Consider the following 21,733-nt stretch of genomic DNA (forward strand, 5'->3'; position numbering starts at 1 on the left):
TAAGTTCTGCTCTGTTTAGAGTTAGCTGCTCCAACTGCTGGTGCCAAGAGAAACACTACAGTGAAACAAAGGACAGTCTTTCGCTCTCCTCAGTCCTGTGCTTGGCTGGAACAGTGCAATGAAGTGGCAATAGTACGGGGGAAGGTGTCCGGGGGAAGGGGAGAGAGGGAGAAAGGAACACCAGAGAAAAGGCCCAGGCCAGCAGAAAACACAGTACTCATTACTGCTCTAGCAACTGTCCCTGGCACTGAGAGAGGGCTCTTTTGTGCTAAGGCCTGAGGGACTGGTAGTGGTGCTCTGGACCCTCCAGAGAGGGCTGTGGCTAGCTGGATCCTTTATTCAACCTGTATGCAGGGGACATGAGACTCACCCCGTTCAGGCTGCCCAGGTCCTTCACCATGTGCTCGTCTGTGGCTGGGTCGTAGTTGACGACAGCGTGCTGCTTGTCCACACTGCGCGACTGTAAATCAACAGAGAACATACCTGAGCATCTCATACTGATGGGCAATGGCTAAGAAACTTCAGACTGGATACTGTCATGAGTATAAGCAGTAAAACAAAATATCCACAATGAAGGCAACATGTATGTACAGTAGATCACCGTGCTCATAGTCAAACAGATAGGCCTTTGAGTTTGCTTACATTCTTGCAAATTATCCCTATTACTCCTAACCAATACAAGCCGGGTCATTATGGTACCCGCTGGTTGAAGACAACCCCAGTCTGACACTGAACAGGCAGAAAGAGCACTTTACACAACTCAACCAATCATCCTGGTCCTCAACAAGCCACCAGCCGGTAGGGCAGGAGGACAAGAAAGACAGCTCTACTGTAGTTCTGCTCATTAATTAACGGGCAGAACAAAAGCGGTAATTAAGGCAGGCTGAGCCAATCGCTCACTCTTCCATTCATTATCCACTCCAGGCCTCTTCTTCACCACAAAGACAGACCATTCACCCACCTAACTCATCTGCAGAGTTATTACTGTTACTAGCGTTCCTTCTTATTGTTGTCACATACTGCATGTTAACCACAGTGGCAGTCGGTGCCATTTAATATTAGGGAGGACACTTCATTTTTTTATGAGCATGGCCTTATTTCTATTACAGGATATTGGATGACGGTCATTCATTTTCCATTCACCCAGCTCAATGTAACATAGATAGGTTAAGGCTACTACATGATAATCAAATTTTCCCTATACCCATCAGGTTGCTACAACCTAGCCTACAAATGAAAGTTTAACATTGGTGCACATGTTGAGAGACAAATTGGAGTAATCAAGGTGACAGACAGTAACGCATTCAATACCGCCTTGCACATTTGCCTGCATCTAGCTCATCTAGGGTGTAATCATTAGTCCAAAACAGTTGCAAAACTATGTTTTGGAACGAAAACGAGTGTTTCTATTAGACAAATTCAGGTAGATGTCCTTCAGGGAGACCATTGCAAAACAGTGTATTTTAAAACTGTTATTTGGCGACGTGAATATATTTAGTATAGTTTTAACATTTCACTATTTTTCTGAAGTTCAGAGTTGGATGGTCCTCCCCTTCCTCCTCTGAGGAGCATCCACTGGTTTACCACTAATTTGGAGATTTGAGAGGCTCTGGCTTATGGAGTAGCTATTTTCCTGTCTCAATTAGCACTGGGCAAGGCAATGGCTAGTATGATTATCCTGGTTTGTTTGGTATTATCATCAACACTTTGAAAGCTCTACAGTATTGGGTAATTTCCATGTAAAAGGATCCATGAACACCAATGTGAAGTTCATTGGAGCATATCAAAAATTGGGTGTTAAATGAAAGCAAAGATTATTTCATATATACACACACACAGTTGAAATTTACATGCACCTTAGCCAAATACGTTTAAACTCAGGTTTTTCACAATTCGTGACATTTAATCCTAGTAAAAATTCCCTGTCTTAGGTCAGTTAGGGTCACCACTTTATTTTAAGAATGTGAAATGTCAGAATAATAGTAGAGAGAACAATTTATTTCAGCTTTTATTTCTTTCATCACATTCCCAGTGGGTCGGAAGTTTACATACACTCAATTAGTATTTGGTAGCATTGCCTTTAAATTGTTTAACTTGGGTCAAACGTTTCGGGTAGCCTTCCACAAGCTTCCCACAATAAGTTGGGTGAATTTTGGCCCATTCCTCCTGACAGAGCTGGTGTAACTGAGTCAGGTTTGTAGGCCTCCTTGCTCGCACACGCTTTTTCAGTTCTTCCCACAAATGTTCTACAGGATTGAGATCAGGGCTTTGTGATGGCCACTCCAATACCTTGACTTTGTTGTCCTTAAGCCATTTAAGACGGTTTTGGAGCAGTGGCTTCTTCTTTGCTGAGCAGCCTTTCAGGTTATGTCGATATAGGACTCGTTTTACTGTGGATATAGATACTTTTGTACCCGTTTCCTCCAAGGTCTTTTGCCGTTGTTCTGGGATTGATTTGCACTTTTCGCACCAAAGTACGTTCATCAACTAGGAGACAGAACGCGTCTCCTTCCTAAGCAGTATGACAGCTGCATGGTCCCATGATTTTTTTTCCCACTATTGTTTGTACAGATGAACGTGGTACCTTCAGGCATTTGGAAATTGCTCCCGATGACCCAGACTTGTGGAGGTCTACAATTTTTTTTCTGAGGTCTTTGCTGATTTCTTTTGAATTTCCCATGATGTCAAGCAAAGAGGCAACTTAGTTTTAAGGTAAGCCTTGAAATACATCCACAGGTACGCCGCCGATTGGCTCAAATGATGTCAACTAGCCTATCAGAAGCTTCTAAAGCCATGACAACATTTTCTGGAATTTTCCAAGCTGTTTAAAGGCACAGTCAACTTAGTGTATGTGAACTTCTGACCCACTGGAATTGTGATACAGTGAATTATAAGTGAAATAATCTGTCTGTAAGCAATTGTTGGAAAAATTACTTTGTCATGCACAAAGTAGATGTCCTAATCGACTTGCCAAAATTATAGTTTGTTAACAAGAAATTTGTGGAGTGGTTGAAAAACGAGTTTTAATGACTCCAACCTAAGTGTACGTAAACTTCCGACTTCAACTGTATATATAGAGAGATATTACTATAAAAAAATGTTTAACCATTTTCCATCCTATAATTTAGGAAGACAAATGCTTTGATTTCTGGTCAAAGAGATGGACAAGGGGTCTTAGAAAACATCTAGCAGAAAAAGTCTTAAAAACGTATTAGAAATACATCAAAACACATTTTAGAGGGTGATGTCCATAGACTTCAAAACAAATACTACAAACTGGCAGCTGCTTCCTGCTTCATATCTAAAAGGGTACGGATTCTACATAAACGCAACTTACCCTTTACAATTGAAAAAAGTGGAAATGATACAGGGCAGATGTACTTACTTCCATACAGAGTGGAGCATATGTAAAATAGCATTTGTATTTATTTGTGCTCCTAACCCATATGACAAAGATGTTCTCCCTTCTGTAACCAGAAGCCTGATCAATTTAAATCGGATTATATGCTTATTATTGGAACTGACATGAATGCCATTATTGATGCTAAGCTAGATAGATCTGAACCGTCTCATAGCTCATCACAAGTGAATGCTTCCAGTGCACTTAAGCAATTTCTTAAAGATCTTAAATGACCATTGGAGACTTCAAAATCCCACAACTAAGGACTATACATGCTTTTCTGTTAGATTTAAGACTTTCGAGAATTTACTATGTTTCAACATCTACTGATATTACAGGTAACATGGAACTTAGAATGGCCTGTAATGTTTTTATATCTGATCATTCTTCTGTAAATTTCAAATCTTCCCAATGAAAAAATGTGCACTGAGATGAAGGTTTAATAATACTTCACTAGACAACTGACTTCCTTTTTCAGTTTAGATCCAACTTAAAATATTTTTTTGAAATAAATTACTCAGTGGAGGACTCAACTATGGTATGGTTAGCTGTAAAGGGTTTCATAAGCGTAAACACTACACATTTTTCCTCCCATTTACAGAAATTAAGACTTCAGAAGATCAGTGAGTTTGAAAAATCATTGTAAAATGCAGGAAGACAACTACTCAGAGAGAGAAATTGGGATAAACACAAGTAGACTGAAACTTAATGACCTGTTGCAACAGAGCAGAGGGTGTGACAAAAATACTGTTTAAGGGAGTAGGCCTAGCCTCTTACTGGCACTGCAGCTTAAACATGCTGAAACAAGATCATCAATACAGCTATTCAGATCCCCTACTAAAGGGACTGATATCTGATCCTACAGAAATAAATAACTTTTATAGCATATTAGTCAGTCAGATTTATACAGTTCTTCAAATAGCTTTGATGATTCTGCTTGTCGGCGGTTCCTGGAGAACCTTACGTTGCCCAAACTTTCTCAGGAAGAAACCGTTTTAGAGGAACCGGTCACTTCATCTGAACTGAAAGCTGCTCTTTTAAATATGAAGACAGATAAAGCGCCTGGTATTGATGGAATACCTCCTGAACCCATTCTCAACTTTTGGGATGAGCTAGGATCAGTTATTATTGAATCGCCTAACATTGCTATTGAAAAAGGACAATTCCACAGAGACATCAACACAGCTACTATATCCCTAATCCCTAAGAAAGGAAAATAACTCACAAATTGGGCTAATTTTCATCCACTCAGTTTAACTGGAACAGAAATGAAGATGTACAGTGCATTCGGAAAGTATTCAGACCGCTTGACTTCTTCCACAATTTATTACATTACAGCATTATTCTAACATTGATTAAATAGGTTTTTCCCCTCATCAATCTACACACAATATCGCATTAGGGCAAAGCAAATACAGGTTTAGAAATGTTTGCAAATGTATTAAAAAACAAATAAATGAAATATAACATTTACATAAGTATTCAGACCCTTCACTCAGTACTTTGTTGAAGCACCTTTGGTAGCGATTACAGCCTTGAGTCTTATTGGGTGTGACGCTACAAGCTTGGCACACGTGTATTTGGGGAGTTTCTCCCATTCTTCTCTGCAGGACCTCTCAAGCTCCGTCCGGTTGGAAGGGGAGCATTGTTGCACAGCTATTTTTAGGTCTCTCCAGAGATGTTCAACTGGGTTCAAGTCCGGGCTCTGGCTGGGCCACTGAAGGATATTCAGAGACTTGTCCCAAAGCCAGTCCTGCTTTGTCTTGGCTGTGTGCTTAGGGTCATTCTCCTGTTGGAATGTGAACCTTTGCCCAAGTCTGAGGTTCTGAGCGCTCTGGAGCAGGTTTTCATCAAGGATCTCTCTGTACTTTGCGCCGTTCATCTTTCCCCTCGATCCTGACTAGTCTCCCAGTCCCTGCCGCTGAAAAACATCCCCAGAGCAAGATGCTGTCACCACCATGCTTCACCGTAGGGATGGTGCCGGGTTTCCTCCAGACGTGACGCTTGGCATTCAGGCCAAAGAGTTCAATCTTGGTTTCATCAGACCAGAGAATCTTGTTTCTCGTGGTCTGAGAGTCTTTAGATACCTTTTGGCAAACTCCAAGCAGGTTGTCATGTGCCTTTTACTGAGCAGTGGCTTCCGTCTGGCCGCTCTACCATAAAGGCCTGATTGGTGGAGTGCTGCAGAGATGGTTGTCCTTCTGGAAGGTTCTCCCATCTCCACAGAGGAACACTGGAGCTCTGTCAGAGTGACCATCGGATTCTTGGTCACTTCTCTGATCAAGACCCTTCTCCCCCGATTGCTCAGTTTGCCCGGGCGGCCAGCTCTAGGAAGAGTCTTGGTGGTTCCAAACTTCTATTTAAGAATCATGAAGGCCACTGTGTACTTGGGGACCTTCAATGCTGCAGATATTTTTGGGTACATTTCGCCAGATCTGTGCCTCGACCCAAATCCTGTCTCGAAGCTCTACGGACAATTCCTTCGACCTCATGGTTTGGTTTTTGTTCTGACATGCACTGTCAACTGTGGGGCCTTATATACTGCTCAAAAAAATAAGGGGAACACTAAAATAACACATCCTAGATCTGAATGAATGAAATAATCTTATTAAATACTTATTTCTTTACATAGTTGAATGTGCTGACAACAAAATCACACAAAAACAATCAATGGAAATCCAATTTATCAACCCATGGAGGTCTGGATTTGGAGTCACACTCAAAATTAAAGTGGAAAACCACACTACAGGCTGATTCAACTTTGATGTAATGTCCTTAAAACAAGTCAAAATTAGGCTCAGTAGTGTGTGTGGCCTCCACGTGCCTGTGTGACCTCCCTACAACGCCTGGGCATGCTCCTGATGAGGTGGCGGATGGTCTCCTGAGGGATCTCTTCCCAGACCTGGACTAAAGCATCCGCCAACTCCTGGACAGTCTGTGGTGCAACGTGGCGTTGGTGGATGGAGCGAGACATGATGTCCCAGATGTGCTCAATTGGATTCAGGTCTGGGGAACGGGCAGGCCATTCCATAGCATCAATGCCTTCCTCTTGCAGGAACTGCTGACACACTCCAGCCACATGAGGTCTAGCATTGTTTGCATTAGGAGGAACCCAGGGCCAACCGCACCAGCATATGGTCTCACAAGGGGTCTGAGGATCTCATCTCGGTACCTAATGGCAGTCAGGCTACCTCTGGCGAGCACATGGAGGGCTGTGCGGCCCCCAAAGAAATGCCACCCCACACCATGACTGACCCACCGCCAAACCGGTCATGCTGGAGGATGTTGCTGGCAGAACGTTCTCCACGGCGTCTCCAGACTTTGTCACGTCTGTCACGTGCTCAGTGTGAACCTTCTTCATCTGTGAAGAGCACAAGGCGCCAGTGGCGAATTTGCCAATCTTGGTGTTCTCTGGCAAATGCCAAACGTCCTGCACGGTGTTGGGCTGTAAGCACAACCCCCACCTGTGGACATCGGGCCCTCATACCACCCTCATGGAGTCTGTTTCTGACCATTTGAGCAGACACATGCACATTTGTGGCCTGCTGGAGGTCATTTTGCAGGGCTCTGGCAGTGCTCCTCCTGCTCCTCCTTGCACAAAGGCGGAGGTAGCGGTCCTGCTGCTGGGTTGTTTCCCTCCTACGGCCTCCTCCACGTCTCCTGATGTACTGGCCTGTCTCCTGGTAGCGCCTCCATGCTCTGGACACTACGCTGACAGACACAGCAAACCTTCTTGCCACAGCTCGCATTGATGTGCCATCCTGGATGAGCTGCACTACCTGAGCCACTTGTGTGGGTTGTATACTCCGTCTCATGCTACCACTAGAGTGAAAGCACCGCCAGCATTCAAAAGTGACCAAAACATCAGCCAGGAAGCATAAGAACTGAGATGTGGTCTGTGGTCACCACCTGCCGAACCACTCCTTTATTGGGGGTGTCTTGCTAATTGCCTATAATTTTCACCTGTTGTCTATTCCATTTGCACAACAGCATGTGAAATTTATTGTCAATCAGTGTTGCTTCCTAAGTGGACAGTTTGATTTCACAGAAGTGTGATTGACTTGGAGTTACATTGTTTAAGTGTTCCCTTTATTTTTTTGAACAGTGTATATACAGGTGTGTGCCTTTCCAAATAATGTCCAATCAATTGAATTTACCACAGATGAACTCCAATCAAGTTGTAGAAACAAGGATGATTAATGGAAACAGGATGCACCTGAGCTCAATTTCAAGTCTCATAGCAAAAGGTCTGAATACTGTAAAGAAGGTACCTGTTTTTTATACATTTGCAAAAATTCATTTTAGAATACGGCTGTAACGTAACAAAACGTGGAAACAGGGAAAGTGTCTGAATACTTTCCAAACGCACTGTATGCCAAAGTTCTAGCCATGTGCCTAGAGAAAGTTATTAATAAGCTCATACATCCTGACCAAACAGGGTTTATTAAGGGTTGTCAGGCAGCCGATAACATTCGCCGCATGTTTCATGTGGTTTCTGAGGCTTCCAATCTGGGTAGCCTGTGTACTGTGTTATCATTAGATGCAGAGAAATCCATTGACCGCTTAGAGTGGGAATATTTATGGCTTGTTCTTGAACCTTTTGGTTTTGGGGCTAGATTTATACATATGATCTGCACCATGTATGTGAATCCTTTTATTATATCTACTGGCACTACCCATTCTAATGTATTTACCATACAATGAGGATGTAAACAAGGTTGTCCCGCCTCCCCTATGCTATTTTCTCGCTCTCTTGAACCGCTGGCACAAAGCATACGTCAAAATTCAGCTTCCTCACATATCAAAATCAAACAAACTGAACAAGCAATTGCTCTCTATGCAGATGACATACTGCTCTATGTCAAAAACGCCCAGAAATCCCTCCAGTCAATAATGTCTATTTTCACAGCATTCAGCTCATGGTCTGGTTACAAGATCAACTGGTCCAAATCAGCTCTACTACCTCTTAACTCAGCTATGGGAAGCATGCAACTACCACCCATGAACCCAGTGAAGAAGCAAATCACCTACTTATGCAATACCATATCCCCCTCTATTCACACTACTTGCAGGAAAAACTACTTAGAAACCTTTCAAAAGATCCAAAAGGCATAAAAAGATGGTCCGCAAGGGCCACTTCTTTGCATGCTAGAATCTCAATTATTAAAATGAATGTCCACCTCGTATCAATTTTACAAGTTCCATGTTTCCACTGCCTCCTCCTATAGACTATTGGTCTAAACTTGACTCTGTCATGAAGTTAATCTGGGGGAGAAAGAGACCACAGATTAAATATGCAACACTACAGTGAACAAAAGTATCAGGTGGACTCCAAATCAAACATTTTATCACCCATCATGCCAAATGAACTTCTGAACACCTGGTTAAACCCAGAGGCTTCTGTTCCTTGGTGTGCTATAGAAGAGTCAATAGTTTCTCCAATTACATTACAAGATGTATTGCTTCCTGGATTGACTCCTAAAAAAAAATGTTGCATTATTGTTTGGACCCATTATAGCATACGCAGTAAATGTGTGGAAAGCGAACTCCTTTGGCCGCCTTTCCTTCCAGTTCTCTGCTGCCAATGACTGGAACGAATTGCAAAAATCGCTGAAGCAGGAGACTTATATTTCCCTCACCAACTTTAAACATCAGCTATCTAAGCAGCTAACCGATCGCTGCAGCTGTACATAGTCCACCTGTAAATAGCCCATCCAATCTACCTACCTCATCCCCATATTGTTTTTATTTACTTTTCTGCTCTTTTGCACACCAGTATTTCTACTTACACATCTGCTCATTTATCACTCCAGTGTTAATCTGCTAAATTGTAATTACTTCGCTACTATGGCCTATTTATTGCCTACCTCATGCCATTTGCACACACTGTATATAGACTTTTTTCTATTGTGTTATTGACTGTATGCTTGTTTATTCCATGTGTAACTCTGTGTTGTTGTTTGTGTCAACAACAAAAAAATGCAGATAAGCATATGAGATCTAATCTTAAAATGCATACATACACTCCAATATGGCGTAATAAAGAATTCTTAGCGTGTAGGAAACCATTTACAGTACATTCGGAAAAGTATTCAGAGCCCTTGACTTTTTAATTAAAAAAAAACTAAATTTAAAAGCCTGTGTGCTACAGCCTCATATCCAAACCGATGCGGACATGAGGAATGCGCCAGAAAATCTAGCCAAACTTTAAATTATACTTTTAATGACAAATACAGGCTAAACGCCAGTCATGTTTGACAAATATAATGAAGGATAATTAACATTAACGTCTAAAGGCTTGACTCTGTCGACACTCAAGGCATGGTTTGTTCATTTCAGATGGTCACAAGACCAGAGAGTGAAGGACAGTGCATGTTGCGCACCGCACATCACCCAACTTGATTCTGACTGGAGGTGGTCAGCATTTTGAAACTATTTAACCATAAAGTTAAATTGTTTCAAACCTGGACGTTTTATGTCATTTTATGAAGCATTTCTTACCTTGTTTCAAAGTAGCCTAAACAAAATACGACTTTAGAAGATGTTGAGGGAATTATTTTATAAACACTTAATATGGCATTGAAATAAGCATTTTTCTCATGATCTATTGGTTTTCAAATCAACGTTATTTTAATTGTCCAGCAGCCAAAGGCATAATCCTCATCATATTAGTAACCCATGCTAGCTGAAGCACCTTCAGAGCTCCCCTTTCTTCATTTCTAACGGATATTTTCCATATTTGTCACATGAAACTGCTTGCGCTTGGGGTGCGCGTTTGAGAATTGTGTTTTCCCGCTAATTGCATTTTGGAACATTCGCGCATTGCCTATAGCCATGTACGCATTGTTGAGCTTTTAATATGAAGAAATAAAACATTAAGATTTTAAACTAAACAGTCTGATGGGTTGCATCAGCCTCCTTGCTTTTAAAAAAAAAAAATTATATGCAGTGATTGTATGAATTTTAGATCAGTTGTCCAAGAATCTGTTTTGAACCATATATTTATTTGATGATGGGACACCATTACTGTCAAGCCCTGGAGAGAATTATTGTATAAAAACAAAAAGTATTTGGTTGTAATTGTAGCCTAATGGTGCAATATGTTACAGGCTATCAAGGGTGGCCAACCATCCCCCAGGAGAGCCTTAAAAGGGGAGTGTTGTATTTTGAGACAGGCTTGAATATGCAAATAAGCCAATAGAAAGACTGTAGCGTACATTTTTGTCTGATTCTCTGTGGTAAAAAAAATAGTAATGCATTTTATTTTGTCAAGTAGCATCCTTGCATCATCCAATGATGTAAAAAAAGTTTTGGGGAAATGTGGAGACAAAAAACAGGAGGGAGATTTTCCCGAAATTCTTTTACCAAATTTTGCATCTGCACAGTTCTTCCAGTAAATGTGTTTTTGTACAATTTTCAGTGTAAATTGTTAAAAGTGGTACTTTTGCATAGAGTTGCATGTATTGTTAAATTTTGAAATCAATATTTTTTGTTTAGCATACATTTTATGAAAAAAAATCCATTACCGTCTGGTCTCAAATAATAAATAAAACACCTCTCAGTTACAACATTACCCCAACAACATTACCCCACTTTCCCAGAGGAATGTCCATTTATCTTATCTGAGACGAATGTGACCTCTGGCACCCCACAGCCGTTGCAGAGTGACGAATACAGTTTCTCTAAGGACTTCATGGCCTACTTGTTGGGCGTGTAGAGGCACATACTGTTCAGACAGACTTTAACAAAGAGACAACATCAAGGCTCTAAACAACTTTCATTTGAAATGGCTCCAGTTCCACATCTGTCAAAAAGCCAAATGGAATGCTCACATTACAGACAGTAACTAAACTTTGGTTTTTGTGGGTATTGTCATTTTACATTGTGCTGCAAATACAAAAACAAAAGACTGTACAATGCCAAAAAGGGACAAGACTGAAGTATGCTTGGGCTGTAGCACATGCCAGACCAGAAAGCATGCACACTTAAAGAGAGATTATAAGTAAGCATAATTTCCAATAGGAGAGGCTGAGGTTTTGCTGGAGCCAGTGATGCCTGAATGTGGACAAGAGCAACTTTTCAATTCTACAAGCAGATGTGGTGGGCTGGGGATGTTGAGCAAACCACAGACTGAGGAAAGTGTATAAACTATTTTGAAGGCAGCGTTCTTTTTTCCAGTGGCAAGAGCTAGAAGGCAAGAGCGAGAAGTACACAGAAATAAACTCCCAAATGATTCCAAACAGTTATTAGAACCAGAAAACATGGAGAAAAATAGCAGGGTGGAATGTGTCAGTTGCATTTTGCTTTGACATTTGCGGGAACCAATTCTCCCAGCAGGCACTGCTCTTAAAACCTGTTTGGGATAGGGGACAGTATTTTCACGGCCGGATAAAAAAAACGTACCCGATTTAATCTGGTTACTACTCCTGCCCAGAAACTAGAATATGCATATAATTAGTAGATGTGGATAGAAAACACTAAAGTTTCTAAAACTGTTTGAATGGTGTCTGTGAGTATAACAGAACTCATATGGCAGGCCAAAACCTGAGAAGATTCTATACAGGAAGTGCCCTGTCTGACAATTTGTTCTCCTTCTAGGGCATCTCTATCAAAAATACAGCATCTCTGCTGTAACGTGACATTTTCTAAGGCTTTCATTGGTTCTCAGTAGGCGACAGAAAGTGAAATGAGAGCTCTACAGTCTAAGCGAAAAACAGCAGGAGTTTTTGTGAGTGGTCCTTCTGAGAACAATGACACTGGAGCGCTCGTGCACGAGACGACTCCATTTTTTTCTTTCAGTGTTTGAACGAATACAACGTCGCCCGGTTGGAATATTAGCGCTATTTTATGAGAAAAATTGCATAAAAATGTATTTTAAACAGCGTTTGACATGCTTCAAAGTACGGTAATGGAATATTTTGACATTTTTTGTCACGAAATGCGCCGGCGCGTCACCCTTCGGATAGTGACTTGAACGCACAAACAAAAAAACGGAGCTATTTGGATATAACTATGGATTATTTCGAACCAAAACAACATTTGTTGTTGAAGTAGAAGTCCTGGGAGTGCATTCTGACGAAGAACAGCAAAGGTAATCAAATTTTTCTTATAGTAAATCTGAGTTTGGTGAGGGCCAAACTTGGTGGGTGTCAAATTAGCTAGCCATGATATCTACTCAGAATATTGCAAAATGTGCTTTCACCGAAAAGCTATTTTAAAATCTGACACCGCGATTGCATAAAGGAGCTCTGTATCTATAATTCTTAAAATAATTGTTATGTTTTTTGTCAACGTTTATCGTGAGTAATTTAGTAAATTCACCGGAAGTTTGCGGTGGGTATGCTAGTTCTGAACATCACATGCTAATGTAAAAAGCTGTTTTTTTTCTTTAAAACACACACGTGCACAAATAAACACCTCTCACGTACACACAGGTCAACTCCCACAGATCTTTCGTACATTAATAAAACTTGCTTTCCTTGAGTCAGGACCCTAATATAGGCGTCATCCTTTCACTAGAGGGTGGATGGGCAGTTGACTGGCTAAGGGTCACATGACAGGTTGATGGCATTTGGTGTTTAAACAGAAGGTGCTGCGGCTGTCATTCGGTACTCCCTAAAAACACACCACCTCCATACAGCTACGACTGGAAGTGACTTTTCATAGCAGGTTAGGAGAGCATTTTCGCTAATCCTAACCTTAAGCCAATTCTCCTAACCTGCTACGAAAAAGCCAGTACTGGTAGTAGCTGTATGGAAGTGACATGTTTTTAGGGAATCTTGATGTCGTACACACCTGCAGCATGAGCTCGCACTCCTCCCGTCCCACAAAGATCATCTCCGGTGGCAACCGGTGTCTTGTGCCTGAGCTGCTGACCAGGAACCATGATGTCACACTCATCTTGGAGCCCCGACTCAGAGCCTTCTTAGCATCCTGGGAGGGGCGAGAAGACTTGATATTAGACAACAAGTAGCGCAGTAGATTCTTGTTGTCACCACATTCACTAACAACTCAATTCAATCTTTACAGATCTATTAACACAACACACATCTGATAGAGGAAAAACATTTTGGTATATTTTTGTTATTGGCTCCCCCCCAAAAAATACAAAAACCACCAGGAATTAAGATATAAAACTACTTTTGGTTTTGGAAATATTATCCCAAGTATTCCCATTAACACAAAAAATGTGATTGAGTCTTAATAGCTAGGTTTCTATCCAATTGGTTACAGACTTGCATGTGAATATTCTAAAATCCGCATAAAGAAAAAAAACGACAACAGTGGTAGGCCTTATCACCGACAACGACGATGACGAGACAGCCTATAGGGAGGAGGTCAGAGACCTGGCCGGGTGGTGCCAGAAAAACAACTTATCCCTCAACATAACCAAGACTAAGGAGATGACTGTGGACTACAGGAAAAGGAGGACCGAGCACGCCTCCATTCTCATCGACGGGGCTGTAGTGGAGCAGGTTGAGAGCTTCAAGTCCCTTGGTGTCCACATCAACAACAAACTAGAATGGTCCAAACACACCAAGACAATCGCGAAGAGGGCACGACAAAGCCGATTCCCCCTCAGGAAACTAAAAAGATTTGGCATGGGTCCTGAGATCCTCAAAAGGTTCTACAGCTGCAATATTGAGAGCATCCTGACTGGTTGCATCACTGCCTGGTACGGCAATTGCTCAGTCTCTGACCGCAAGGCACTACAGAGGGTAGTGCGTACGGCCTAGTACATCACTGGGGCTAAGCTGCCTGCCATTCAGGACCTCTACACCAGGCGGTGTCAGAGGAAGGCCCTAAAAATTGTCAAAAGACCCCAGCCACAGACTGTTCTCTCTACTACCGCATGGCAAGCGGTACCGGAGTGCCAAGTCTAGGACAAAGGCTTCTCAACAGTTTTTACCCCCAAGCAATAAGACTCCTGAACAGGTAATCAAATGGCTACCCGGACTATTTGCATTGTGCACCCCCAACCCCTCTTTTACCCTGCTGCTAGTCTCTGTTTATCATATATGCATAGTCACTTTAACTATACATTCATGTACATACTACCTCAATTGGGCAGACCAACCAGTGCTCCCGCACATTGGCTAACTGGGCTATCTGCATTGTGTCCCACCCACCACCCCCCTCTTTTACGGTACTGCTACTCTGTTCATCCTATATGCATAGTTACTTTAACCATAAGTACATGTACACACTACCTCAATCAGCCTGACTAACCGGTGTCTGTATGTAGCCTCGCTACTGTATATAGCCTGTCTTTTTACTGTTGTTTTATTTCTTGACTTACCTATTGTTCACCTAATACCTTTTTTGCACTATTGGTTAGAGCCTGTAAGTAAGCATTTCACTGTAAAGTCTACAGCTGTTGTATTCGGCGCACGTGAAAAATAAACTTTGACTTGATTTGAAAGAAAATGTGCATTTTCCCACCAGCGGTGTTTCCACCAAACTGACTCATTGTGTATAAAAATCAGTGCATGATGATGTAGTGCACACAGCATTTAGTATCCACTCATGTTTTCATACAACAAATACAAATCTAATGTTCAATGTGTTTCCAGCGCATTTTCAACTCTACCAAGAGTTTTGTCACAAACTGTTGCATTAAATAACTTAGCACTTTCTTAGCACTTTCACTACAGCCAACAGCTTGCAGATACAGTCCGGGTAGGCTCTGCAGGTAGGTTAGTCTACTTGTTGAGATTATTATGGTTAAGAGAATAGTTTTATTTGTCAAACAGCAGTCTAGCATCGACCACCATGTCAGCAGAAAAAGAACCTCGACAGTTATTGGAAAGGAGCATCAAGCTCATTCCGTGCACTTTCACCACCCACCACCAGTTCATCATAATTTATTTCATCTGTAGCCTAATAAACTGCATGATTTCCCGAGTCATAGTGCGAGGACTACACACCATGTCATCAAGTTTACCTCAATATTTGCGCAAAAAAGGTGCTTCCGCCAACATTTCGCGCATAATTAATTTTAGACACACAAAAAGATCCCACCACATCGAACGAACAAATGATCCGTCAGCATTTATAAAATCGTACCGAAACTTCCCGTTTCCATCACCGTTTTTTAAACGGTATGACTTTACTTGCATAAAAACTGTGGATGGAAACGTGGTTCGTGTAATCAAGGTATGAAATTATTGTATTAAAAAATACAAATCTCTTTTTGGGCTTAGTTGTAGTCAATTAGCAGTGTACAAGTTTTATAATTATGTTCTGGTCCCCCGACCTTCCGCTCCGACAAAAATAGGCCCGCGGCAGAATCTAGTTGTCTGCCCCTCTTCTCAGGCACGTCTGGTTGTGTCGTCAAGTGATGCTCATGCACACACCACACCCAACAAAGGCAGACAACACACACAGGGATTCCTTATTCAATACAGGCCTGGTGAAAAGGAGGAAATTCCTACATGTTTATGCCCGAATTTATTTTCCACAAAGCTGAGCATGACACTTAGCTCCAATTGTTGCAAACACAGCAACCTACAGTCTACAATATACATGATTGGGTATTATCTAACTCTCAAAAACCCTGAGTATCCATAGGATTTTCAGAGGTTAGCGTCGCCCACGGTTGGCCGCGTGTGAACTACAATTCCGATGATATGTTTTCACGTTTAGAAACATCAATGATCATCGCTTCACTTTTCGAAATTGATTTCTTGCTGATATGAAGGATACGTTCCTTAGGTTTTCAAAAGCGCACCGCAAGCGATGCATTTTAATGTTCTTAAGCCAATGAGTCCCACTAACGCTGCCATGTTTTGGACTTTAACCCCTTTTAAACATTTTGAGTTTCAGACTTCTGAGTTGTACCATTGGATTAGTCTATTTCTTCTGCATCCGTCTATGTGAAAAACTGGGGCTGAGCTAGAGCGGTGTTTGTGAGACAAGGGCGAATCCCGAAGGGGCCCAAGGGCCTGTATTTTTACAAAAACGTCTGTAGAGTCTGAATGGTTTGAGCTACAAACTATTAAAGCTATCTATGAAAAACAGAGACTCTTAGGAACACGTAACATGTTTTGCTTTATGGCGCTCACAAGCTACATAAGAGTCATTAGAAGGTAAGTGGTTCTTCTACATAGATCATAGGAAATCCTAGGACAGTCTAATACTGTAATAAGCTCACATTGGAGTTTGACAGAAACTCCAAACAGTTGTCACTGACTAGTTGGATATTCATTTCCCAGTGAGCAAACCATTTCTGTATTTAAAGCATTCATATGAATTCATTTTTAAATCAGGTTTTTGCTTTTCGTGGACCTTATTATTATTATTATTATAATTTTTTATTTTTTACATTTGTCAATAAATCTCATGAATGCAACTGTTTATGTCAACTTGTTTTGTCTTGTACTTGTAGCCCTGGTTGTCCTGAAAAGAAAATGGTTAAACACTTCATTGTGAGGCTAAATATAAAGGTCTGGACATGCAGATAAATGAAAACCCCGATTTTTGCTGGGGTCTCTTTCATATACGTGAGAAATAATAATAAACAAGTGAAATTACTACAGACCTTTTATAGGGTTTGTGTTCCTTCACGGGCATATCTCCATGTTACAGCGCTTGTTTATGGAAGACAGACAGAAGACCACCTGTGCTAATTAGCATGCTCCGAACACCTGTGTGTAAGTGTAACTGGGGAGGAAGTGTAGTTTGTCAACTGGATTTAGTTTAGTTTATTAATTCGACCATTTTAAAAATCAAGCACACATAAAACTTAAAAGCCATACATGCACGTGAATAAAATCATCGAGGATAACACACAATAAAGTCTGGGACTTATTTCCATTGTGGTCCTCTTGAGACAAGATGGCTAGACAAGATCGAACACAGTATGGCAGTGAAATAATAAAACAAAAACAGAAGAACATCTATCTCATCATTCCAGTTACATCATAGGGGTTATTCATATGGGCAAAGAAGACATCAAACATATTTTTACTTTATTTTTAAAGCTGTCCAGAGAGGACGTTGTTTTTAAACACAATATGGATCTGTGCAAACCTGCTACAGTAAGTCTCTTTTATTTGAAATATTCTTTCTCGCTGACATGAAAGATAACGGGCATATGAGCATATGTTTGGAAAACCATTTCGTACGCGATGATTGACGTTTCTAAATGGTAAAACACAGCGTCGGTTTACACGGAGCCAAATATGGGGTAATGTAATGGCTTTAAACCCTACATACTGAGTAGAAGGGTTTGAAAGCTAGCTAGGTCTTATCAAGTTAGGCTGTTTGTTCGGGTACCTTAACTATGCTAACTCCTCAGTTCTGATCACCTTTACTGATATTAGTTCTACGATTCTGCTCAATCATGCAGCCAACCTAAACTGCTGTTTGCTTAAAATTACCTACCATTCAACATTGTTTTGGAACGAGGTGCAACTAACTAAACATGATATGGCTATGTTATAATACCAGAATGATCTGTGGTCAATGGCTTGTACTGTAGTAACGTTAGTAGGCTAGTTGCTATCAGTCTCAGCCACTTTACTAACCAATAACTCCCATATTAATATCTGGAAAATGTTGCATTTGCAATTCATCATGTCTAGCCAACTCACTTGTCAAACAAGCTAGGCCAGGTGGAAAGCTTCAGAAACATCAACAACAAAAAAACGATTCTGAAGGTTACAATGGTTGTAACAACACTTGTTGCAACGTTAGCCAGCAGTTGCCACTGACTTTATGGTGAGTTTGCAAGCAGACTGACCCTCCACTTTTAGCAAGCTAGCTATAGTAGCTAAATTATCTTATTTCAAAAGAATGTTGGGATTACTGGTCCGTTAGCTCCTGTCTCTCTGGTTAGTTAGTTACCTGTTTAAATTGAAGGCCAAACATCATCATACAGGAAATAGGAAAGGTTTTCCCGAACGACAAAAACAGTACTAGTTCACGACTCCCCCTCCACAAGCATACCTTTAATCCGGACTCTGCTTTCTCCAGAATAGTAGCCAGCGTTAACACAATAAATAATAATTTACAGCTGTATCTATGTCCTCTTATGTAAAGTAGTTTCAAGAAGCAATAATGTTAGTCCAGGTAAATGGCGAACACACCCTCCCTTCAATATTTGACAAGCCGACGAAAACTGACATTACACTCCCACCGCCACGCGTAAGGATCAACGTTCTCTAGACGAGTGACGCAACTGGTCAGTCCCACATGTCAACTCAAACGCTTAGCACCTGAACGAAAGAGAAGAGTAATGAAATATCTGAAGTTGCTAAATAAAAGCGCCACACAATTATGGGGTATTGTCCAACTTCGCTCAAAAATTTTGGGAATGGAAAAAAATGATGTTTTTACAATGATTGATGTCACATCATGTCACATCAAAGTAATAAATAACAAAGTAAATATAACTTTGTAATAACAGTTTTCGTGAAATTATGTTTCAGAAACAGTCAGTAATCTCATAACTCGCCCACATGGAGGCAGCATTCCTATTAAATTACTAGATGCAGTTGATTTCAGCACAGTGTTCTTTCTGGTGGATGCAATGTAGTATGTAGACCGGTGTGGAGTTCTTTTTACTGTCAAGCCACAGAAGACTGGAAAGAAGGTTATTATATGCGCTACGTATGCTTTAGTAGCGTCATCAATCACTTTGATTAGCGTAACGGCAGCGACAGTAGCTGGATCCTATACACATTAAGACTTCCGGTTTTGGGATTTCCCTTCAAAATAAAAGTCCGTGATAAAAATGTATTTGTATGATACGAAATCATATTTTTTTTGTTGTTGTAGTTTTTCATAGTGCATAATGTTAAAATTATGAAAAACAAAACAAAGGTAACTAACTACATGTGGGAACATTCGAAATGAGAACTACTATTTTATATAAGCAAAAGGGGTGGAAGGTAGCCTAGTGGTTAGAGCGTTGGGCCAGTAACTGAAAGGTTGCCAGATCGAATCCCGGAGCTGACAGGGTAAAAATCTGTCGTTCTGCCCCTGAACGAGGCAGTTAACCCAGTCATCGTAAGTAAGAATTTATTCTTAACTGACTTACCTGGTAAAATTATAGATTGGAACACATTGAGAAACGGTTGGAGCTTAAGTATATTAATGTCAAGAACATAATAATAGCCTACCGGTAAAAAGTATACAGTACCAGTCAAAAGTTTGGACACATTGCAGGGTTTCTCTTTATTTTTTACTATTTTCTACATTGTAGAATAATAGTTAAGACATCAAAACTATTAAATAACACATATGGAATCATGTAGAAGAAGTGTTAAACAAATCAAAATATATTTTAGATTCTTCAAAGTAGCCACCTTGATGACAGCGTCATCTGGAATGAATCTGGAATGCTTTTCCAACAGTCTTGAAGGACTGTTGGCTGCTTTTCCTTCACTCTGCAGTCCAACTCATCCCAAACCATCTTAATTGGGTTGAGGTCGGGTGATTGCCGGTTGATTGTGGAGGCCAGGTCACCTGATGTAGCACTCCATCACTCTCCTTCTTGGTCAAATACTCCTTACACAGCCTGGAGGTGTGTTGAGTCATTGTCTTGTTGAAAACAAATTATATTCTCACTAAGCGCAAACAAGATGGTATGGCGTATCGCTGCAGAATGCTGTGGTACCCATGCCAGTTAAGTGTGCCTTGAATTCTAAATAAATCACTGACAGTGTCACCAGCAAAGCACCCCCAAACCATCACACCTCCTCCTCCATGCTTCACGGTGGGAACCACACATGCAGAGATCAACCGTTCAACTACTCTGTGTCTCACAAAGACACAGCAGTTGGAACTAAAAATCAGAAATTTGGACTCATCAGACCAAAGGACAGATTTCCACCGGTCTAATGTCCATTGCTCGTGTTTCTTGGCCCAAGCAAGTCTCTTCGTCTTATTGGTGTCCTTTAGTGGTGGTAGTCGAAATTTGACCATGAAGGCCTGATTCACGCAGTCTCCTCTGAACAGTGTATGTTGAGATGTGTCTGTTACTTGAACTCTGTGAAGCATTTATTTGGGGTGCAATCTGAGGCTGGTAATTCTAACTAACTTATCCTCTGCAGCAGAGGTAACTCTGGGTCTTCCTTTTCTGTGGTGGTCCTCATGAGAGCCAGTTTCATCATAGAACTTGATTGTTTTAGTGACTGCACTTGAAGAAACTTTTGAAGTTCTTGAAATGTTCCTGATTGACTGACCTTCAGGTCTTAAAGAAATTATGGACTGTCATTTGTCTTTGTTTATTCAAGCTGTTCTTGCCACAATATGGACGGTCTTTTACCAAATAGGGCCATCTTCTGTATACCACCCCTACCTTGTCACACTACAAATGATTGGCTCAAACGCATTACAAAGTTACAAGTTAATTTGTGGAATTTCTTTCCAAGGCACACCTGTTAATTGAAATGCATTCCAGGTGACTACCTCATGAAGCTGGTTGAAAGAATGCCAAGAGTGTGCAAAGCTGTCATCAAGGCAACGAGTGGCTATTTTGAAAAATCTCAAATATAAGATATATTTTCATTTGTTTTAACATTTTTTTTGGTTACTACTTTAACACTTCTTCTACATGATTCCATATGTGTTATTTCATAGTTTTGATGTCTTCACTATTATTCTACAATGTAGAAAATAGTAAAAAAATAAAGAAAAACCCTGGAATGAGTAGGTGTGTCCAAACTTTTGACTGGTACTGTATATACAATTAAAATTAAACAAAATAAATGATTCTTTTGATTGTATGATTATTGTTTATTTATTATTGTTCATGTATGCAATTTTGTGTCCATAAAACCAGGGTTCAGTTTACTCATTAGAGTCCATAGAATACAAAACAGGTTCGTTTGAACGAAAAGCTTGGTCATAGCAAGTGTTGCTGGACCTTTACTATGGTCAAACAGCTTAAAATAGGGTACTGGACACTATATGGTTAAAATACAGAACTATGTCATAGGGCGCATTGTCACACTAAAATACCTTATAATGTAAAAGACAGATATCTTAGAATCTTCCTTCTGGTGTATACTTTGGAATTTATACAACATAATACAATATATTTATTCAAAAAGTCAAGAGAGATTACATTTGGTATACTTTATTCATAACAAATATCACAATGACGTTAATTAATCAAATTGATCATCAACAGTTACACAGAAAATTCAAGTTATATGCAATATCAGGGTTCAGGATATCAGCTAATGAAATACACCTATACAGAATTCCCTGATCAGTGACGAATTGGGAAGAGGGCATTCGTGGCAGGTGTGCCCTCTACCCAACTCTATGGTCATGTAAGGACAGAGGGCACTCGTGGCAGGTGTGCCCTCTATATGGCTCTAT

General features: G+C 40.7%; 1 protein-coding gene across 3 annotated transcripts in view; it reads right to left on the minus strand.

The window, feature by feature from the left end:
• The window catches only part of LOC106610859 (centrosomal protein of 170 kDa protein B), a 54,083-nt gene extending 35,457 nt beyond the window's left edge, over nucleotides 1-18,626 (minus strand). For 2 of the 3 annotated variants that reach the window (XM_082955654.1, XM_082955652.1), the window contains exons 1-3: nucleotides 18,350-18,626; nucleotides 13,196-13,333; nucleotides 371-460 (exon numbers count right to left, since the gene is read on the minus strand). In XM_082955654.1, the coding sequence (XP_082811780.1) occupies nucleotides 371-460; nucleotides 13,196-13,300 (195 nt within the window). In that variant the 5' untranslated portion in view covers nucleotides 13,301-13,333; nucleotides 18,350-18,626. Of the gene's footprint in view, nucleotides 1-370; nucleotides 461-13,195; nucleotides 13,334-16,940; nucleotides 17,063-18,349 lie in introns of all 3 variants that reach the window. The other variant, XM_082955653.1, reaches the window with a different exon arrangement.
• Nucleotides 18,627-21,733: the final 3,107 nt, after the last annotated feature.

The sequence above is a fragment of the Salmo salar genome, chromosome 09 (assembly GCF_965601325.2).
Source record: "Salmo salar chromosome 09, fSalSal1, whole genome shotgun sequence".
Classification (NCBI taxonomy): Eukaryota; Metazoa; Chordata; class Actinopteri; order Salmoniformes; family Salmonidae; genus Salmo; species Salmo salar.